We start from the raw sequence: 15,365 nt of genomic DNA on the forward strand, positions 1-15,365 counted from the left end.
ACAACAACAGTATTACCTACACTTGTTTTTTGTTGCAGGGATCTTCAATTACAGAATGTGGAGATAGTTGGAGATATCAGCATATTTGATACGGAAGCTTCTCATGACAGAATATTTTCCATTTAAATATTTGAGGTACCAATTTGTTGCTTGATTCAACTATTATTATTAATTATTAGTGGTCATGCTCGTGAAATTTTCTACGCTCACTTAATACAGCATATGGAAAACTACCGTGATCTTCCTAAGAAGATATCCAAGTTGATGAAATCCGAGAGGGAGATTGATGAAAGAAGAAAGATGAAACTTACCGAATAATTTTCGTTTATGATTTTTGATAGGAGCTTTGAAGCCGCCAAGAGCAGATTGTTAACGGAGATGGAGAGGACAACTATCGTTTTATGAAGTAGGGTAAAAAATCAAAATTTTATTTAAAGATAAAAGAAGGATAAAATAGTCCAAAATTTATTCGGATTTGCCTCTGACCGAATAAGCGTCTAATTTTCCGCGGAATCGTTAAGAGATATGTGGACCAATTCAGAAGTTGCAAACAAACACCCTTAATGATTACACTGCTGACCGAATCAGCAATTGAATCATTAAGTGGCCCATTAAGCAAAATCAAACGGAGCCTTAATTTATTCTAGATATTAAAATGACTAAATGGCCCTCCATTCATACATTATATATATATATATATATATATATGACTTAGGTATGAAGTATTCATATTCAGTAATTAATAATAAATAATAATCATGGGCGAGTGACGACAACATAAATTTTTGTTAGTGGCATCCTTGAAGCAGCCGCCTTTTAACTCCCACTCTCTCTTCTGTACGTTCCTCTAATTTTGCATCAAAACCACACCTTAAAATTTAAATTAAAGCTCTCTCATCAACTTCCAAAAAAGTAGTGCAGTACGTAATGCAAACTAATTATGAAATATTTGCATAGCTGATAGAAATAATTATGAATGAATGAAAAGAGATTTATTTAATATTAATTAATTACAATTTCGTGATATTTTTATTTAATTATGTTATTACTATCTGTAAGATCTTGATTTGGTAGGCATCAACAGCATCTTGAGGTATATATGTCTTCTTGGAGTCAGATCAGACATTATAATATGATGATAGGGGCAATATATATACATAATGGGTTTTCAAAATAGAAATGCAATTAATAATTAATGCATATAAAAAAAAGTAAAAAAAAAATAAATTTGCTGTAATTTCAGTAGCTACTTGTTTTGAACAAATAATAGAGGTTGGTGGGAGGGAGCACTAAATCCAATATTATTATGGCTGGCTTATGAAGCATATATGTGTTCACTATTATTTAACTATGAAACTAGAGACAACATATAGGACAATGTTACATTATTAATCATAAAATAACTATGTAGTGACACACTGACACTGTAAACAACAGAAAGATATGATCAAATAATATCAGATGGTTGAAATTAAAACATATTAATGTGATTTTGGTAATCCCAATAATATTAATATTAAATAAAATAATAAAGACTGTTGCAATACGTACAATGGGTTATAATATATATATGATGGAGTAATTACTAAGTATAAGAATAATAAAGATATAAATATGTAAATATGATGTGGTAGGGTAGATCTGTGAGAAGGGGAAGAGGAAGCCAGCTTATTAATTAGCTCTAAGGGGCGGGGGTAATGGTATATATCTCTCTGTATTTTGTTTTGTAGCAAATTAAATCAATCAGATTCACATGCAATGCAATGCAGCAGCACATGCCGACTTTTAATTTGGCTACATTTATTAATTATTAATTATTATATTTTTTCTTCTGTTAGCTAGCTAGGTGGTCAATTATATATATTCCACTATAAAAAACAAGTGGAAGTACTGCACCTGTATGTATAAAATATCATTGTGTATTTGAATTTTTGGTTCTGTCCTCAATCCTCATTGTATTGCATCTACTTACTTTAGCCCATACTAAAAAAAATCACTGTATAACAGAGATACTCGATCGGCTTCAATTGTCAATTGTCAGTCATGAGAACTAAAGTTGAATTGTACGTGGAGTATATATATATCTTTAATCATGTGTGCAGTGACATTAATATATATAATTGAAATACATATACATATATGATATATCCTCCGGCAGGCAATTCTAATTAAACTGTACGTACAGTTAATAACTCATGGTTTATATATCATATCTGGTTGGTTGGAATTTGGAAACACTTAACATTTATTGTCAAATTGGAGGTAGGTAGGTATATCGATTCTACTATACATACACAATTGATGATCAATATATATTTGCACCTTTTCACTTAATTCACTTTTATAGGATGAGGATGGATTTTTTCACCCAGTTAAAAAGTCTTTGGATGGGTGATCGATCGATCCCAGCCGACAAAAAGTAAAAAAGAAAAAATGGTCACTTTTTCTTTTTCTTTTTTCCAATTTCAGTCATCTTGAAAATATTATTTGATCACAAATTTGAATTTATTTAGCTGTGGTCCAATCAATCGTTTGTCAACAATTTAACTGAAAGAAAAAACAATTATTCTTCAAAACTGTAGGCGTCAGGGTAATGGGCTTATTATCCAATTTGGACCAAACTAAAAAGCCCATTAGTTATATCCAATGTTAAAAGAAGCCCATCCCAACAAAACCACTCCCGCTCCATCTTCACACCCACCTGCGGCGGCTGACGGCTCCTCTAAGCTTATACGTCGGAATCGGAGACCACACCACTACGGTAAACCATATTCTTAATCTTAGTTTTTCGACCACACCACTACTTTCTTTTTCACCATAACAAAATCTCAACAGGTTTTCTTTTCTTACAAATATTTATTATTTTGTTTCCAGAGTATATATCCTACTAAATTGGCACACTACACACCGCCCAGCCCAGCCGCCTGGAGAAATGGCGTACCAAGGGAGCAGCTTGAAATCAACCTCCATAAACGGAGTAAAGATGTATACAATCGCCGCCCAAAACCGCTCACTTGCTACATGGCTACCTCCTAAGAAGCTTAGAGCACTACGCAAAAATCCAGGTCATTTACATGTATTAGGGTTTTGCTTAAGTTGTTTTTATCGTAGGTCAAGTTTTATATTTTTCGTTAAAATACTTTTGATGAATAATAATGATGTGTTTGTTGTTGATCAATTTTCAGATTATTTGCAGAGACTGGAGTTGGTACAGGATTTGAGGTTTGAGACCTCAACGTCTAGAATTAAGGTGACACCCGATGGAGAATATCTCATAGCCTCAGGTGAATGTTCAATTTGACATAGACCTAATATTGTTGGACAAGTTGTATTTTTTTGTGCTGAGATTCTGTTTTCAGGCATTTACCCTCCTCAAGTCAAAGTCTACCAGCTTGGGCAGTATTCACTCAAGTTTGAAAGACATTTGATTTCCGAAATTATTAACTTTCAGGTCATTTTTTCTTATACTTTCTACGACTTGAATGTTATGACTGTAAGTATTAATACCCCTGGATTTACTTGCTATACATAGCTGTTTAATATACTACCCTAATCTTCTAAGTTGCAGTGTTGTTTCTCTGGGGATTTGTTAAGATAAATTTAAGTGTGTTTCTCTACATTTTTTGTTTTTATGATTTGTAACATATTACATTTTCCTGTCAATAGATATTAGATGATGATTATTCAAAGATCGCATTTCTTTGTGCTGATCGTTCTATCTGCCTTCATGCGAAATATGGGAGTCACTACAGTTTGCGAATCCCAAGGTAGCTCTCTAAATTTCTTTTGTTTCACTAATACACAAAAAACACTTATCTATTGTATATGTAATTATTGGAATCAAAGTCTTATTCAGCATGTTTTCAGAAAACATGAGCATTTATTATTCTTCATAATTTGTTGTACCATTCTTTGGTTCTCTCTGTAAGAGTACTCAATGCGATACTAAGACAATCAATTTATAAGTTGTTTCTGGAAATTATATAGGGATAGAGTTCCATGTGGTTACCTTTCTTATCTGTTCAGTTTTATATGATTGGGGCTGTTATAGGTTTGTTGATTTTGAGTAACCATTATTTCTTTCTCTTCTGTATTAGGGTCTAGGGATTTAAGATTTTCTATTTGACATTCTTCCGCAGTGCTATTTTGATATTTTTGCGAATAAAATACTATATTAAATTGAAGATTTTATACAAATAAATCTTCTTTCATTCCTTTCATCAGAACTACGTACATTAGTACGCTGTAGGTTTCCAATAAACTGTAGATTTGTTTTGAGGATATATTATAAAAGCTTCCAGACTTTGTTAATTTTTATGTTTTTAAAAATCATCTATACTAAATTGGCCTGTGGCTGGAGCTATGGCTTTTATTTTTACATCTTCGCCTGTTTCATTAGCTATGCGGATGCCAATCAATAAAGCACCCAAAACGTGGATACTCTTTTCCTGAATTGTTTTTTGTAGGTAATATTATGGTGTCAGTTTCACTATAATCTTACTCATTCCTTTTTGAACAGGATGGGACGAGATATTGCCTATGACAGCTGGTCTTGTGATGTAATTTGTGCTGCTTCTTCTCCAGATCTATATAGGATAAATTTAGAACAGGTTTGTCTTTCTGCTAACTGTTGTTGCTTTCTTGTTTGGAAATGATGAACATGACTATTACATCCATCCTCATTCCCCTCGCTCACCATGCATTGGCAGACAGCCTCTATGTTGACAAAATTCATTCACTTTTATTTGTTTCGTTAGTCTTACAATGGGAGATGGTTTACTTGAAAAAAACCTGCCACTATAAATTTCTTGAGCTAATAATATATTTGACAGGGACGTTTCCTATCCCCTCTTAGCACGCAATCACCAGCTTTGAATGTAGTGTCCAGAAGGTTGGTTACACTTGGTTTTCCTTCTATTCGAATTTTATGCTTATTAGCATTGTTTATACTTTTTTTTTTTTTTTTTTTTTTTAATGTTGGCATGCTGGCTTACATCTGTAACAACGTGATTTTTTTCTCCAGCAAAGTCCACGGGTTAGTTGCTAGTGGTGGTGAGGATGGAGCTGTGGAATGCTTTGATATCAGGACAAGGTCTTCAGTTGGTCGAATAGACGCTGTTGCATCTGCTGGTGATATTGACGCGGTAACAAACTCATTTTTCCCCCCAATGGCCTCTTTTTGAATAATAAGCTCTCATTAATGTCTAATGATGCAAATGGATCTGCTCTATCGATGAAATCATAATTACTATGTGATTCTTTCAGGAGGTTACTGCAATTGAGTTCGATGAAGGTTATCTCATGGCTGTTGGAAGCAGTTGTGGGAAGGTATGCTAGAGTGACCCCTATTTTCTGTTCATTGTCACCATATTGCATCATCTTTTCTTTTTGTTGTGCTTTGCAAATTCTCTAGGTTATATCATGTCAATAGTATGAAAATAAATACCTCATTGTTGAGGAAGTGCCACAGTTGCAGCACCTGTGCAATGCTTCTTATACTTCTTTTAGACCAAGTGAATTTTAAATGCAGTAACTACTCTCTTTGACCAATGAAAAGAACTATTTTCAATTCAGTTACTACTTTCATCCCAAAACCAAATTCTAAATTCTTTTTCTAGTATATACTGGGAGATAAGTGCATTTGGTACCAAAATGTATGCTTTGAACATTAGCGGGTAGTTCTTTGATATTTAGCATCCAGATCATCAAGATTGCAGTTTGCACTTTATACACATGTTGGTGAGGCTGTCAAGTATTGAGAAATTGAATTTAATTTAAGAGTAGTGGTATTCAAAAGCCTTATCATTATTAGCAAGAACATTATTGGAAAGTGCACAAATGTGGTCATGCAGGGATAAGATAACCAGATATTTCAGAAAACGGGTTTCTGAAAAAAGTTAAATTCCTATAGAAACTGTGTATTTGCCTATTTTATGTTTATCCCATTTTGATGCATGAGATGCTACAAGACCAAACTAGTAATACTTTTCCAATTTCATGTAAAATGCAGGTTCTACTATATGATTTGCGCTCATCTAATCCTATGCGAGTAAAGGATCACATGTGAGTTGTCAGCTTAATTATGTGGAGAGTGATTTTTTTTTTGTTACTTTTATAATTCGTGATTATTTCTTAGGCAATTTGTCTCTCTTTTGCAGGTATGGTAGCCCAATTCTAAACATTAAGTGGCACAAGACACTAAATTCTCAGCAGTCGAAATTAATCACTGCAGATAAACACATAGTCAGGATTTGGGACCCTGAGACGGTGAGTGAATTGCTTATCTGATATTCTACTTCTCCTTTCAGTCCTCACATTTTATACCCATGTCCTTTTCAAATTAATCCTTGATGAAGATATATAAACTATTAAGAGTTAATGCACCTGGATACGAGGTGTTCTTGTTATCCTTTTTTTCTTTCTTTTGCTCATAATCATATTAGTTTTATGAAAAAAATAATATGAATATGTTCAGTTGCCAATAATTATTTCTCCTATCTCAGTTGCAATATTTGTCAAAAGTATGTAACGTCCACTTATGAAAATGGTTTTTAATGTAACTTCGTTCTTATTAGATGCTTGATAAAATTCCCTCAACTAGTGATTTTCCAAATAGTGATGGACACATTACGAATAATCGTCTCTTGTCACCCCAGAAAGGATTAAGCGTTGGTATTTTTAGTTTACCAAATTCTTTGGAATATTGGGAGTTCAGTTGAGTTGTGTTAATTTCAGGGAGAAGGTATGACTAGCATTGAACCGGCTGGTGGCAAAATTAATGATATATGTGTTTTCAAAGAAAGCGGATTAATTTTGTTGGCTCTGGACAGTAACCAAATACCATCTTACTTCATACCGGCCCTTGGACCTGCTCCAAAGTGGGCTGCTAATATAGAGAACTTAACGGTATGTTATTTTATGTGCTTGATCATCATGACGAGTAGATAATCTTTATATAATTGTTAATTTTTACATTGATTTGTGGCTGTACAGGAAGAGCTTGAGGAAGATGGGCAAACAACTATTTATGACGATTACAAATTTTTGACAAAGGAGGACCTGGCGAAACTAAATTTGACTAGTTTGATTGGGACAAATCTTCTAAGAGCCTATATGCATGGTTTCTTTATTGATTACCGGCTATATAAAAAGGTAATAATATATCTGTTACTTGAAAATAAAAACACTCCACTAGCAGCGCTTTAACTGGCATTTTTGAAATCCTGCCCATCTTGCGACATTTTATGTTTTTAAAGATTAAGTGCTTCAGTCTGATATTTCTTAATTGTTTAGAAGATGTTCTTCGAGTTTGGACTTATTCATTTGAAATTCTATGGTGAATTCTGGGGTTGGACATAATTATTAATACAGCATTGTCTCTGTTTACGCAGGCTCAAAGTTTGGCTGATCCTTTTGAATATGACACTTATATAGAGAGGCGAAAGCAGGAAAAGTCAGAAGCTGAGCGTGCCTCGAGAATTACGGTTCGTTCTGTTACATATGTATTATTTACTAATTTAACAATACTGGTTTTGGCTTACTTGTTTAAGTTATCCAATGGTTGAGGTTTTGGTAGCTATTTTAGGCGAAGCAGTTAATGGGTTATTTGTTTAACAGCTTCTTCTTGTAGAAAATTAAATGGGTTTATTTGTTTAAAGTGTTTCGATTGATATTTCACATTGGAGTTCCCATAAATACCGCCTTTTAAGTCAAATATGTAATATTGTTTTTGACTTGCCTCATGGCAGATGAAGAGGAAGCTGCCTAAAGTTAATCGCACTCTGGCATCCCGAATTCTTGAAGAGGAAGAAGAGCAGAATGACAAAGTTGCTGATGGTGCTGATGCTCAGACTACAACAGATGCTAAGAAAACATCAAAGAAAAAGAGAGGTCTTACCAGTGAAGTTCTTAAAGATGAGAGATTTACAGTACTGTTTAAAAATAAGGTGCGTAGAGTACTTATCTTTCATTGTTATTGTTGTTTGACCAAAAGGTTCTTTTCATGGGTAATTTGTGAAGAAACAACATAGAAGCATGTGAATGCACATAGGAAGGAATTAATATAATATTGTATGAAGATTAGAGATTTATTGTCATGGAGATAAAATCAACTGTTGTTATATTAAAAAAATAAAAAATTGATAAGCAGCAAATTATATTTGATAATGAATTTGAGATTATTTTATTTGATACGGCTGCACATGTCAGAGACTTGATAACAGTATGTATGTTACCTCTATTGTCATGTTATGAAATGTATTGGAAAATATGTTGCAGGACTTTGAGGTTGATGAGTCGTCGAAAGAATACATGGCTCTGCATCCTATGGCAACAACAACAAAGAAAACATCTTTGCTGGAGGAGCATTTTGAAACAGTTGAAGGAGAGGATGAAGAGAGCGTTAGTGGTTCTGATGGAACTGGATCGTCAGATGATGAGAATAGCAATTCCAAATTGAAGAGAAAAGTACAAGCTCCTCCTAGGTGAGAGAAAATACCAGTCAATACTAAGAGATTTTTGAATAATACTCTGTAATTAATGATTTTTGAATAATACTCTAGGTTATATGAAGTGAAGGATAAAAGGCACGCAGAAGCATTCTGGAATAATAAATCACTTGAAGGTGAGGATTCTCTTCCTTTGGGGGAAAGGGCAGCTGCTCTCAATAAGCAACCACAGAGAAGTTCAAGGGATGTGGTCAAACAGGGACAAGGAGGTTCACGAGAGATCTCTTTCAATCCCAGAAGCTCCGCCAGATTCAACGAGTATGACGACGATGACCGGAGCGCACGTCCTGATAAGACTAGGAGAGGTGTTGGATCACTGAAACTACCTTCTTCCGGTGGTCGAGGTCGTGGAAGAGGTGGCGGTAGAGGTGGTGGCAGAGGTGGTGGTGGCTTCCGTGGCAAGAGCAGAGGAAGAGGCCGTCGCTAAACAGAGAGATTCCCAAAAAGCCAAGAATGCATTGGTTTGTCTGGTTAGAATAGAATGGACCAGAAATTACGAATAGGGACATTGTGGGGCGGGCACGAAACTTGTGATTTAAGAACCCATCATTATCAAATTTATACCAGTATACAACAAATGAACTGATTTGTATAACCTTGTGTAATTTATCAACAGGATATTGTTGCGGTCTTTTTCTAGTTTTTCTTGACTTGTAATGTTATTTCATTCAAATTTTGATATTTTGATGGAGTTCAAGTTCTCATTTATTTTCGTTTCATTGGCTTTTGTCTTTTAACTGTTTGAAATTCTGAGATCAGCTAAGATATATTTGTTTCCTTAAATTTATAAGAAATCATACACGGGAATGAGCTTTTTTTCCCAATTTCTTCTGCATGACTGACCATCCTGAAAACTCCGGGTAAGAAAAGGTATGCACTTGCAAACAACGGATAAACACAGATTTAGTAATTTTCTAATGAAAAGACTAGATATAAAAAGGATCAATAATGATTACAGTTTATTTGATCAGGAGGAAAACCAAGTAAAGGGTGCACATATAGATGAGCAATCAGCAGATGTTCAACTAATCAAAATCACTGTCACTTAAAACAAACAATCGCAACCCGAGGTCATTAAATCCTCGACAGCACAATTCACATTAGATGGGTTGTATTTGACGCTCTACATATTTTTTCAAACAAGTATACATAGTTCATAAACCATGCAATAAAGTTCTGAATCATGCCGTATTTCTCTAACACAGAATGAGGAATGGAATGACAAAGCTAATGCAGCAGCAATATCCTACAGTTAGGACTGCTCAAAATTTTTCACCATAGTAGTAAGCTGTCCCAACCATTAGAGCAACAGTAGCACCTTGCACAACCACACGAGCCCGCATTAGTTTCTGACCCAATTGAGAATTTCCCCTTCTGAAACTAATTAGACCTGCTGTGAGCACCCCTGCTGTTATAAAAGCACCTGATAACAAAAAAAAAAGAAAAACCTAATTAGTCGGTGTTTGAGACAGTCCGAACACTGACTACATGTTTGAATTCAATTTGCAATGTAAAGTTATTAATACTTCTCAATAGCTATAAGAACTTGATGGTAAGAAAGAAGCAAGAAGAATCATTAAAATCCTGCTTGAAATCATCCGTAAATTATTTATCCAAACCCATTGAGCAAAACTTGTCATAGATTAGGACCTCACAATGCTTGATATTTGAAACCAATATTTTGCATAGCACACCAAAGGGCTACCTCATCTAGAACATACAACATTGCTTTTGTTTGCAGCAAAATCTTGTACGTCCCGTCATCAAGTATTATCAACACAGACAAAAGTGATTCATCTTAGGGTTGAGCAACATGAACAAGTCTTAACAGTTACAGCTAGACAAATTGGCAAGATAAAAAGCTATCCCGAAATTGTTTGTACAGATTAAAAAAGAAAAAAAATGGAAACTAGATTCACAAGAGGATAAGAAACATACCCATGGGGACAAAGGGATTCCTGACACGCTTTTTATCCTGGAATAGGTCTTCTAGTTCAGAGTTGACAGCCCCCATCTGAAGGATGATGATCCATTTATTACTAACTAATTTAAACAACAGAAAATACAAGTCTAGTAATTGCCTTTGCATTCCCAATCATATATTCCAAATGAATCACTTTGTCATTGGGAATTTAATTCAAATGACGTCATTACTGGAACCGAAATTTACCGACTTAAGCTTACTGCAGAGATAGCCTTCCAATTCCGTTCTAGATAACCGACAATCCAAATGAATTTTAAACATTGTAGTATTAATATGAAGATCATTTTCTAGGGTTCTTAATTTATTCAGAAATTTGAACCAGTGATCAGAGATCCTTACCTCGAAATTCAGTGATCGGAAAATCGATTCAAGAGAGAAGAGAAAAATTTCGGTGGATGAATGCAGAATGCTCTCTCTAGGAATTGTTTCTGCAATTGCGTTGTTTTAATAGGAACCACGTAATTCAAGAATTGGGCTGGAAGCTGCTGGACCTAGGCCCATTATCCTGTTATATTGGTTTCTTTAATCTGGGCTTCTAATTTATCAATCAAAATCACAATTTTTAAATATTAATTGGTCCGAAAATCAAAATCTCATCATACATATTTCAATTTACATTTCTTTTTTACTAATAAAAAAAAAAAAAAAAAAATAGTTCATGAGCTGTGCGTAGAAATTACTGCATACTAAAATTATTATCGATGGTCAGCGGGGCGGTACAACATAATATAAAAGGCTTGGGCGCCGCATTGTTTAAAGGGATCATGACTGCTTGCTGCTGCAACGCCCTCTGTCGGCAATTGGATAACCACGATCCTTTCTTTATTGGACTGCGCATGTACAATTCTGGTAACAGGACACGTTGCACGTGTACACGCTACGTGGACAAATGTGTCCTCCTCAGCACAATCATGCTCATCATCTACTACATAGAATATTCGATTTATATGCAGAAGAAGAGGGTTGTTGTTGTACAAGTGAAAACAGGAGGAAAACAAAAGAAAAGAATGATGAAATTTGTGGGTTTATTGATATGTCTTGTATTAATAATGATACCTGTTGCAACATCAACAGGGTTTTTCACTCCAACTCCAAGCCCCGAAAAGCAGAATTTTAAAGATGATGATGATGGTGTTACAGGAGTTGTGATCGAGCTCGAAAAGGATGATAATAATGGCAACACCAAGGTTTCAGTCTCACCTCATCATGATGCTGACCAGTCTCATGTGGAGAAAATAAACCAAGAAGATACATTGACAAAGCAAGAAGATACGGTCGGGATTGGCAACGCCAAAGACACAGTTAGTCGTACGCTCCAAGCAGCTTCTGATAAAGCTCAGCAAATGAAACAAGGAGCCAAAGATGTTGCAACCAAAGCAAAGGATAAAGTTGCCGAGAAAGCTAGTGGTATGAAACATGGGGCGAAGGAGGAGGAGGAGTCTATTATTGGCAAAGGGGAAGAGACGGTCAGTCGTACTGTGCACAAGGCTTCTGATAAAATGAAACAAGAATTGTTGGTGGAGAGTGCTTCCAAGGGAATCATGAGACGTGCCGGCGATGTTGTTTTCAGGTACACGATGTCACCGTCTTCACTGACAGGTGTGATGCATTTGCTGGGAGTGGCTGTGGCTTATGGGATGTGCGTGTGGGTTACATTTGCATCCAACTATGTAATTGGTAGGGGTGTACTCCCGAGGCAACAGTTTGTAATGGTACAGAGCAAGATATATCCTCTGTTTTACAAGGCTATGGCTTCTAGTATTGGAATGGCACTGCTTGGCCATTTGTTGTTTCGTCGGTTTCCAACATCACTTGGTGTGCAAGCCTTCAACCTTATGGCTTCCCTTGTCATGACTTTGGTGAATATGCTCTACTTGGAGCCTCGCACAACCAAGGTGTTTCAAAATACGTATGCTTTTTCTTCTATTTTTTCCTTTTGGGTATCTTCAGATCATTATAAACCAATGGCCATATTTGTTGTTGTCTTTTACTCGGTAGGTGATGTTTGAAAGAATGAAGAAGGAAAAGGAAGAAGGTGTGGGAAAAGATGAACCAATTGTTGTTGGTTCTGCGGCTGCGGCTGCCGAAGAAACTATTACTACTACAACTACTGGAGGAGGAGGAGCAGCAGCAGCAGCAAAGAAGCCTACGAGTGTGAGGCCACGGCTGAATTCAACATATTCATCTATGCTCAGTGTTGCCACTATCATCTCCCTTACTTGGCACCTTGTCCACATAGCCCAGCATCTTCATCATAATGCTTTTTAAGGACATTCCTCTGCTTTTGTGTATATGTAAATATGTGTTTGGTTCTTTGTACCTCATTTTCTTGCCATGTTATATTAATGATAGTGTGTAATGTTCTTCCAATAATAATTCAGCTTGGACACAACAGAGAGAGAGAGAGAGAGAGAGAGAGAGAGAGAGAGAGAGAGAGAGAGAGAGAGACTATAGAGAGATATATCTACATATTCCAGAAACAGAGATATATGTACATATACTAACTAGGTAGTTATGGTGGATACAGTCCCACCGGCACAAGTTTGTAGCTAACAAAAACAAACCTTTTATACATTGAATCACCAGAAACATACCAAGTAAACATAGTATTCGTGGGATGCTGAGTTGTGGTACTGGTCCCCACAATAGCTTTGCTTTTCCCACAGCAAAGATCATCTATAAATTGGTATGTAGTAAGTAGGATTTTGAGTAACATACCACACAAATTGGTCTTGGTCTGTCGTTTCGGTCAATCATTAATTAAGCATTTGCAATCCTTCTGATGCTCCGTAAGTTCCTGCAAATGCACATGGTTTTCCAATGAAAGTTAAATTCAACAGAATCAAAGACAAGTGTGATGCAAGTGAATCAAAAATATGCCAAACTGAGTCAGTGATAAGTGTGATTGATTGATTACCTTAGCTCGTAAAGCTAAGGTAATCAAGGAACCATCAACAACAACCATGGAGAAAATTTTCTACATGGATATGATCACTTTATAGGTTAATAATAATGAATGAATAACCTGGATCTGTTTCTGCAGGAACTTTACATAGACTACTGCTTCTTCTAACATGTCAGCTGTGTTCGTTTGCTGCTTGCAACAAAACCAAACTATTATTCTACATACTTATTATACGAATAACACGTAACTGCAGATATCAATTGAAGGCTGTGACTCGTTAAAGCAGCAAACATTCATCGAGATAAGAAAGTTAAAACAGAGGAGGAATTTTACGAGCTTATGTAACTAATTTACCTTGTCCATATTTGGGACAAGTTCCTGTAGCTTTCGTATCCTGTCACTAATACGCGTTCTTCGCACCTGATCATATACATAGGCTTAATTCCTAATATAGAGGGAGAGTGCACAGATATTATACATGAAATAGCTGACAAGAATATATATATATATATATATATATATATATATATATATATATATATATATATATATATATATAATCAAATATATCGTACCCTTTCAGCAATGCTGCGAGGATGGGTAGCACAACCGCGTTTTGCTCGAGTCCTGCACATAACTGAGTCTTCCAAAAGCTTTTCCATTTCAACATCCAACGGTTCATCTTGTAATTCTCCTTTCTTCACCAATAAAACCAAAATACGTTTAGTATCATTCCCGCATAGACAAGCAGTCATCAGCATGGAACACCAAATTCCATGGAGATTGCCAAGGACGAAATATAATCACGTATATGCAGTAATAAACACAAACAAAACCATAACGAAGTTCATACAATCTACATTGAGCAACAAAATATATATGGCGAGTACATTATTTACATGTTACAACTATATCTTCATTCAATGAGTCGGATACTATTCTGTACCGACAATACACACAAGATTCAGATTTCATCATTGGATACAAATGCATAATCATAAGTTTAACTTGTTCTATTTTCTAAGTAGACGTCCAAATCTAATATACACATATATATACTACTAGTACACTAAGGTATATCATGGAAGAATTTTCTCCATAAAGACAAGACAGTTTTTTATTGCTAAAAACATGGAAAGTTTAGAGACTTTAATTTGTCATTTCATAAGGATCCGTAAATCCATTTCATAAGGATCCATTCAAGATCAATATTTCTATTTTCTACTACTACTTGTCCCAAAACCACAATTAGTATAAATAGCAAGAAAAGTTGGAACTTAACGCCAAAAAGAAAACAGGAAAATATTACTAAAGCAATAAATAGTAATGTCATAAATACCAAAAGAATAGAAGAAGAAGAAGAAGAAGATACTAATTTAGGGGAAAGCTTATCCAAATCCTCGGCCTCGCGGGGGCGCTTAGCCGGTGGAGGAGATGAAACGTAATCAAAATGATTCCCCGGAATGGGTATGTTGGGAAAGTAGGCTTCGGAGTTACTAAGAAGAGAGAGAAAATCTGCGGGAGAACTGTTCATCCTGAGGAAATTGCTCAACCCACCGCCAGAGGTGGATTCGAACAACTCCAGATCGATGTCCTCCGCATTGGGGGTATCCAGAAGAAGCTGAGGAGGTTGTTCGTCGTCGGATTCAAGTAAGGCTTCCAACCAAGTAGCCGGAGCTGAGCGGTATCTGGCAAGACCACCACCACCGGAGGAGGAGCTTCGACTGAGCTCAGTGGCTCCACTCTCTCTTCCTTTAGGGGGTTGCATCAATGTCTCTTCAATTTTCCTTATCTGGATTTTCAGGTGGTTTATGTTGTGGAGCAAGAAATCCCACTTCCACACCAAAAATGGAAAATAAATAATTCTATATAGATAGATAATGGTCAAGTTCGAATTCCTACAGTTATTTGCATTTAAGGCAAAGTCGCAGGTGTATTGAAAAAGACGGGACTCAATACACATTTATGC

At 35.7% G+C, this 15,365-nt stretch overlaps 4 protein-coding genes across 6 annotated transcripts; 2 read left to right on the forward strand and 2 right to left on the reverse strand.

Annotated features, from left to right (window-relative positions):
- Positions 1-2,439: 2,439 nt before the first annotated feature.
- On the forward strand, positions 2,440-9,226 carry EDA7 (embryo sac development arrest 7). The gene is made up of 17 exons (XM_012992850.2): positions 2,440-2,761; positions 2,875-3,065; positions 3,186-3,284; positions 3,360-3,451; positions 3,667-3,767; positions 4,520-4,610; positions 4,833-4,891; positions 5,024-5,144; positions 5,266-5,328; positions 6,011-6,063; positions 6,159-6,267; positions 6,736-6,906; positions 6,994-7,152; positions 7,392-7,484; positions 7,749-7,946; positions 8,278-8,483; positions 8,562-9,226. The coding sequence occupies exons 2-17, from the start codon at positions 2,933-2,935 to the stop codon at positions 8,932-8,934; spliced, it is 2,121 nt and encodes a 706-aa protein (XP_012848304.2). The 5' UTR covers positions 2,440-2,761; positions 2,875-2,932; the 3' UTR covers positions 8,935-9,226.
- A 301-nt stretch (positions 9,227-9,527) lies between these two features.
- On the reverse strand, positions 9,528-10,964 carry LOC105968228 (RING-H2 finger protein ATL48). Of its 2 annotated transcripts, XM_088813201.1 has the most exons (4): positions 10,830-10,919; positions 10,682-10,733; positions 10,446-10,521; positions 9,528-9,930 (listed from the first exon to the last, which is right to left on the reverse strand). In XM_088813201.1, the coding sequence occupies exons 3-4, from the start codon at positions 10,519-10,521 to the stop codon at positions 9,770-9,772; spliced, it is 237 nt and encodes a 78-aa protein (XP_088669327.1). In that variant the 5' UTR covers positions 10,682-10,733; positions 10,830-10,919; the 3' UTR covers positions 9,528-9,769. The 2 variants fall into 2 exon arrangements, with proteins under 2 accessions (XP_088669327.1, XP_012848305.1); XM_012992851.2 differs by lacking the exon at positions 10,682-10,733 and having other exon boundaries at positions 10,831-10,964.
- Positions 10,965-11,093: 129 nt separating this feature from the next.
- Positions 11,094-12,883, forward strand: LOC105968224 (uncharacterized). Its single transcript, XM_012992848.2, has 2 exons — positions 11,094-12,386; positions 12,490-12,883. The coding sequence occupies exons 1-2, from the start codon at positions 11,193-11,195 to the stop codon at positions 12,757-12,759; spliced, it is 1,464 nt and encodes a 487-aa protein (XP_012848302.2). The 5' UTR covers positions 11,094-11,192; the 3' UTR covers positions 12,760-12,883.
- A 77-nt stretch (positions 12,884-12,960) lies between these two features.
- Positions 12,961-15,319, reverse strand: FBH1 (basic helix-loop-helix (bHLH) DNA-binding superfamily protein). 2 transcript variants are annotated; one of them, XM_088813199.1, is made up of 5 exons: positions 14,736-15,319; positions 13,972-14,094; positions 13,751-13,816; positions 13,517-13,585; positions 12,961-13,288 (listed from the first exon to the last, which is right to left on the reverse strand). In XM_088813199.1, the coding sequence occupies exons 1-5, from the start codon at positions 15,162-15,164 to the stop codon at positions 13,241-13,243; spliced, it is 735 nt and encodes a 244-aa protein (XP_088669325.1). In that variant the 5' UTR covers positions 15,165-15,319; the 3' UTR covers positions 12,961-13,240. The 2 variants fall into 2 exon arrangements, with proteins under 2 accessions (XP_088669325.1, XP_088669326.1); XM_088813200.1 differs by having other exon boundaries at positions 14,769-15,316.
- Between the last annotated feature and the right edge of the window lie 46 nt (positions 15,320-15,365).

The sequence above is a fragment of the Erythranthe guttata genome, chromosome 14 (assembly GCF_056151865.1).
Source record: "Erythranthe guttata isolate IM_541 chromosome 14, IM_541, whole genome shotgun sequence".
Taxonomy (NCBI): domain Eukaryota; kingdom Viridiplantae; phylum Streptophyta; class Magnoliopsida; order Lamiales; family Phrymaceae; genus Erythranthe; species Erythranthe guttata.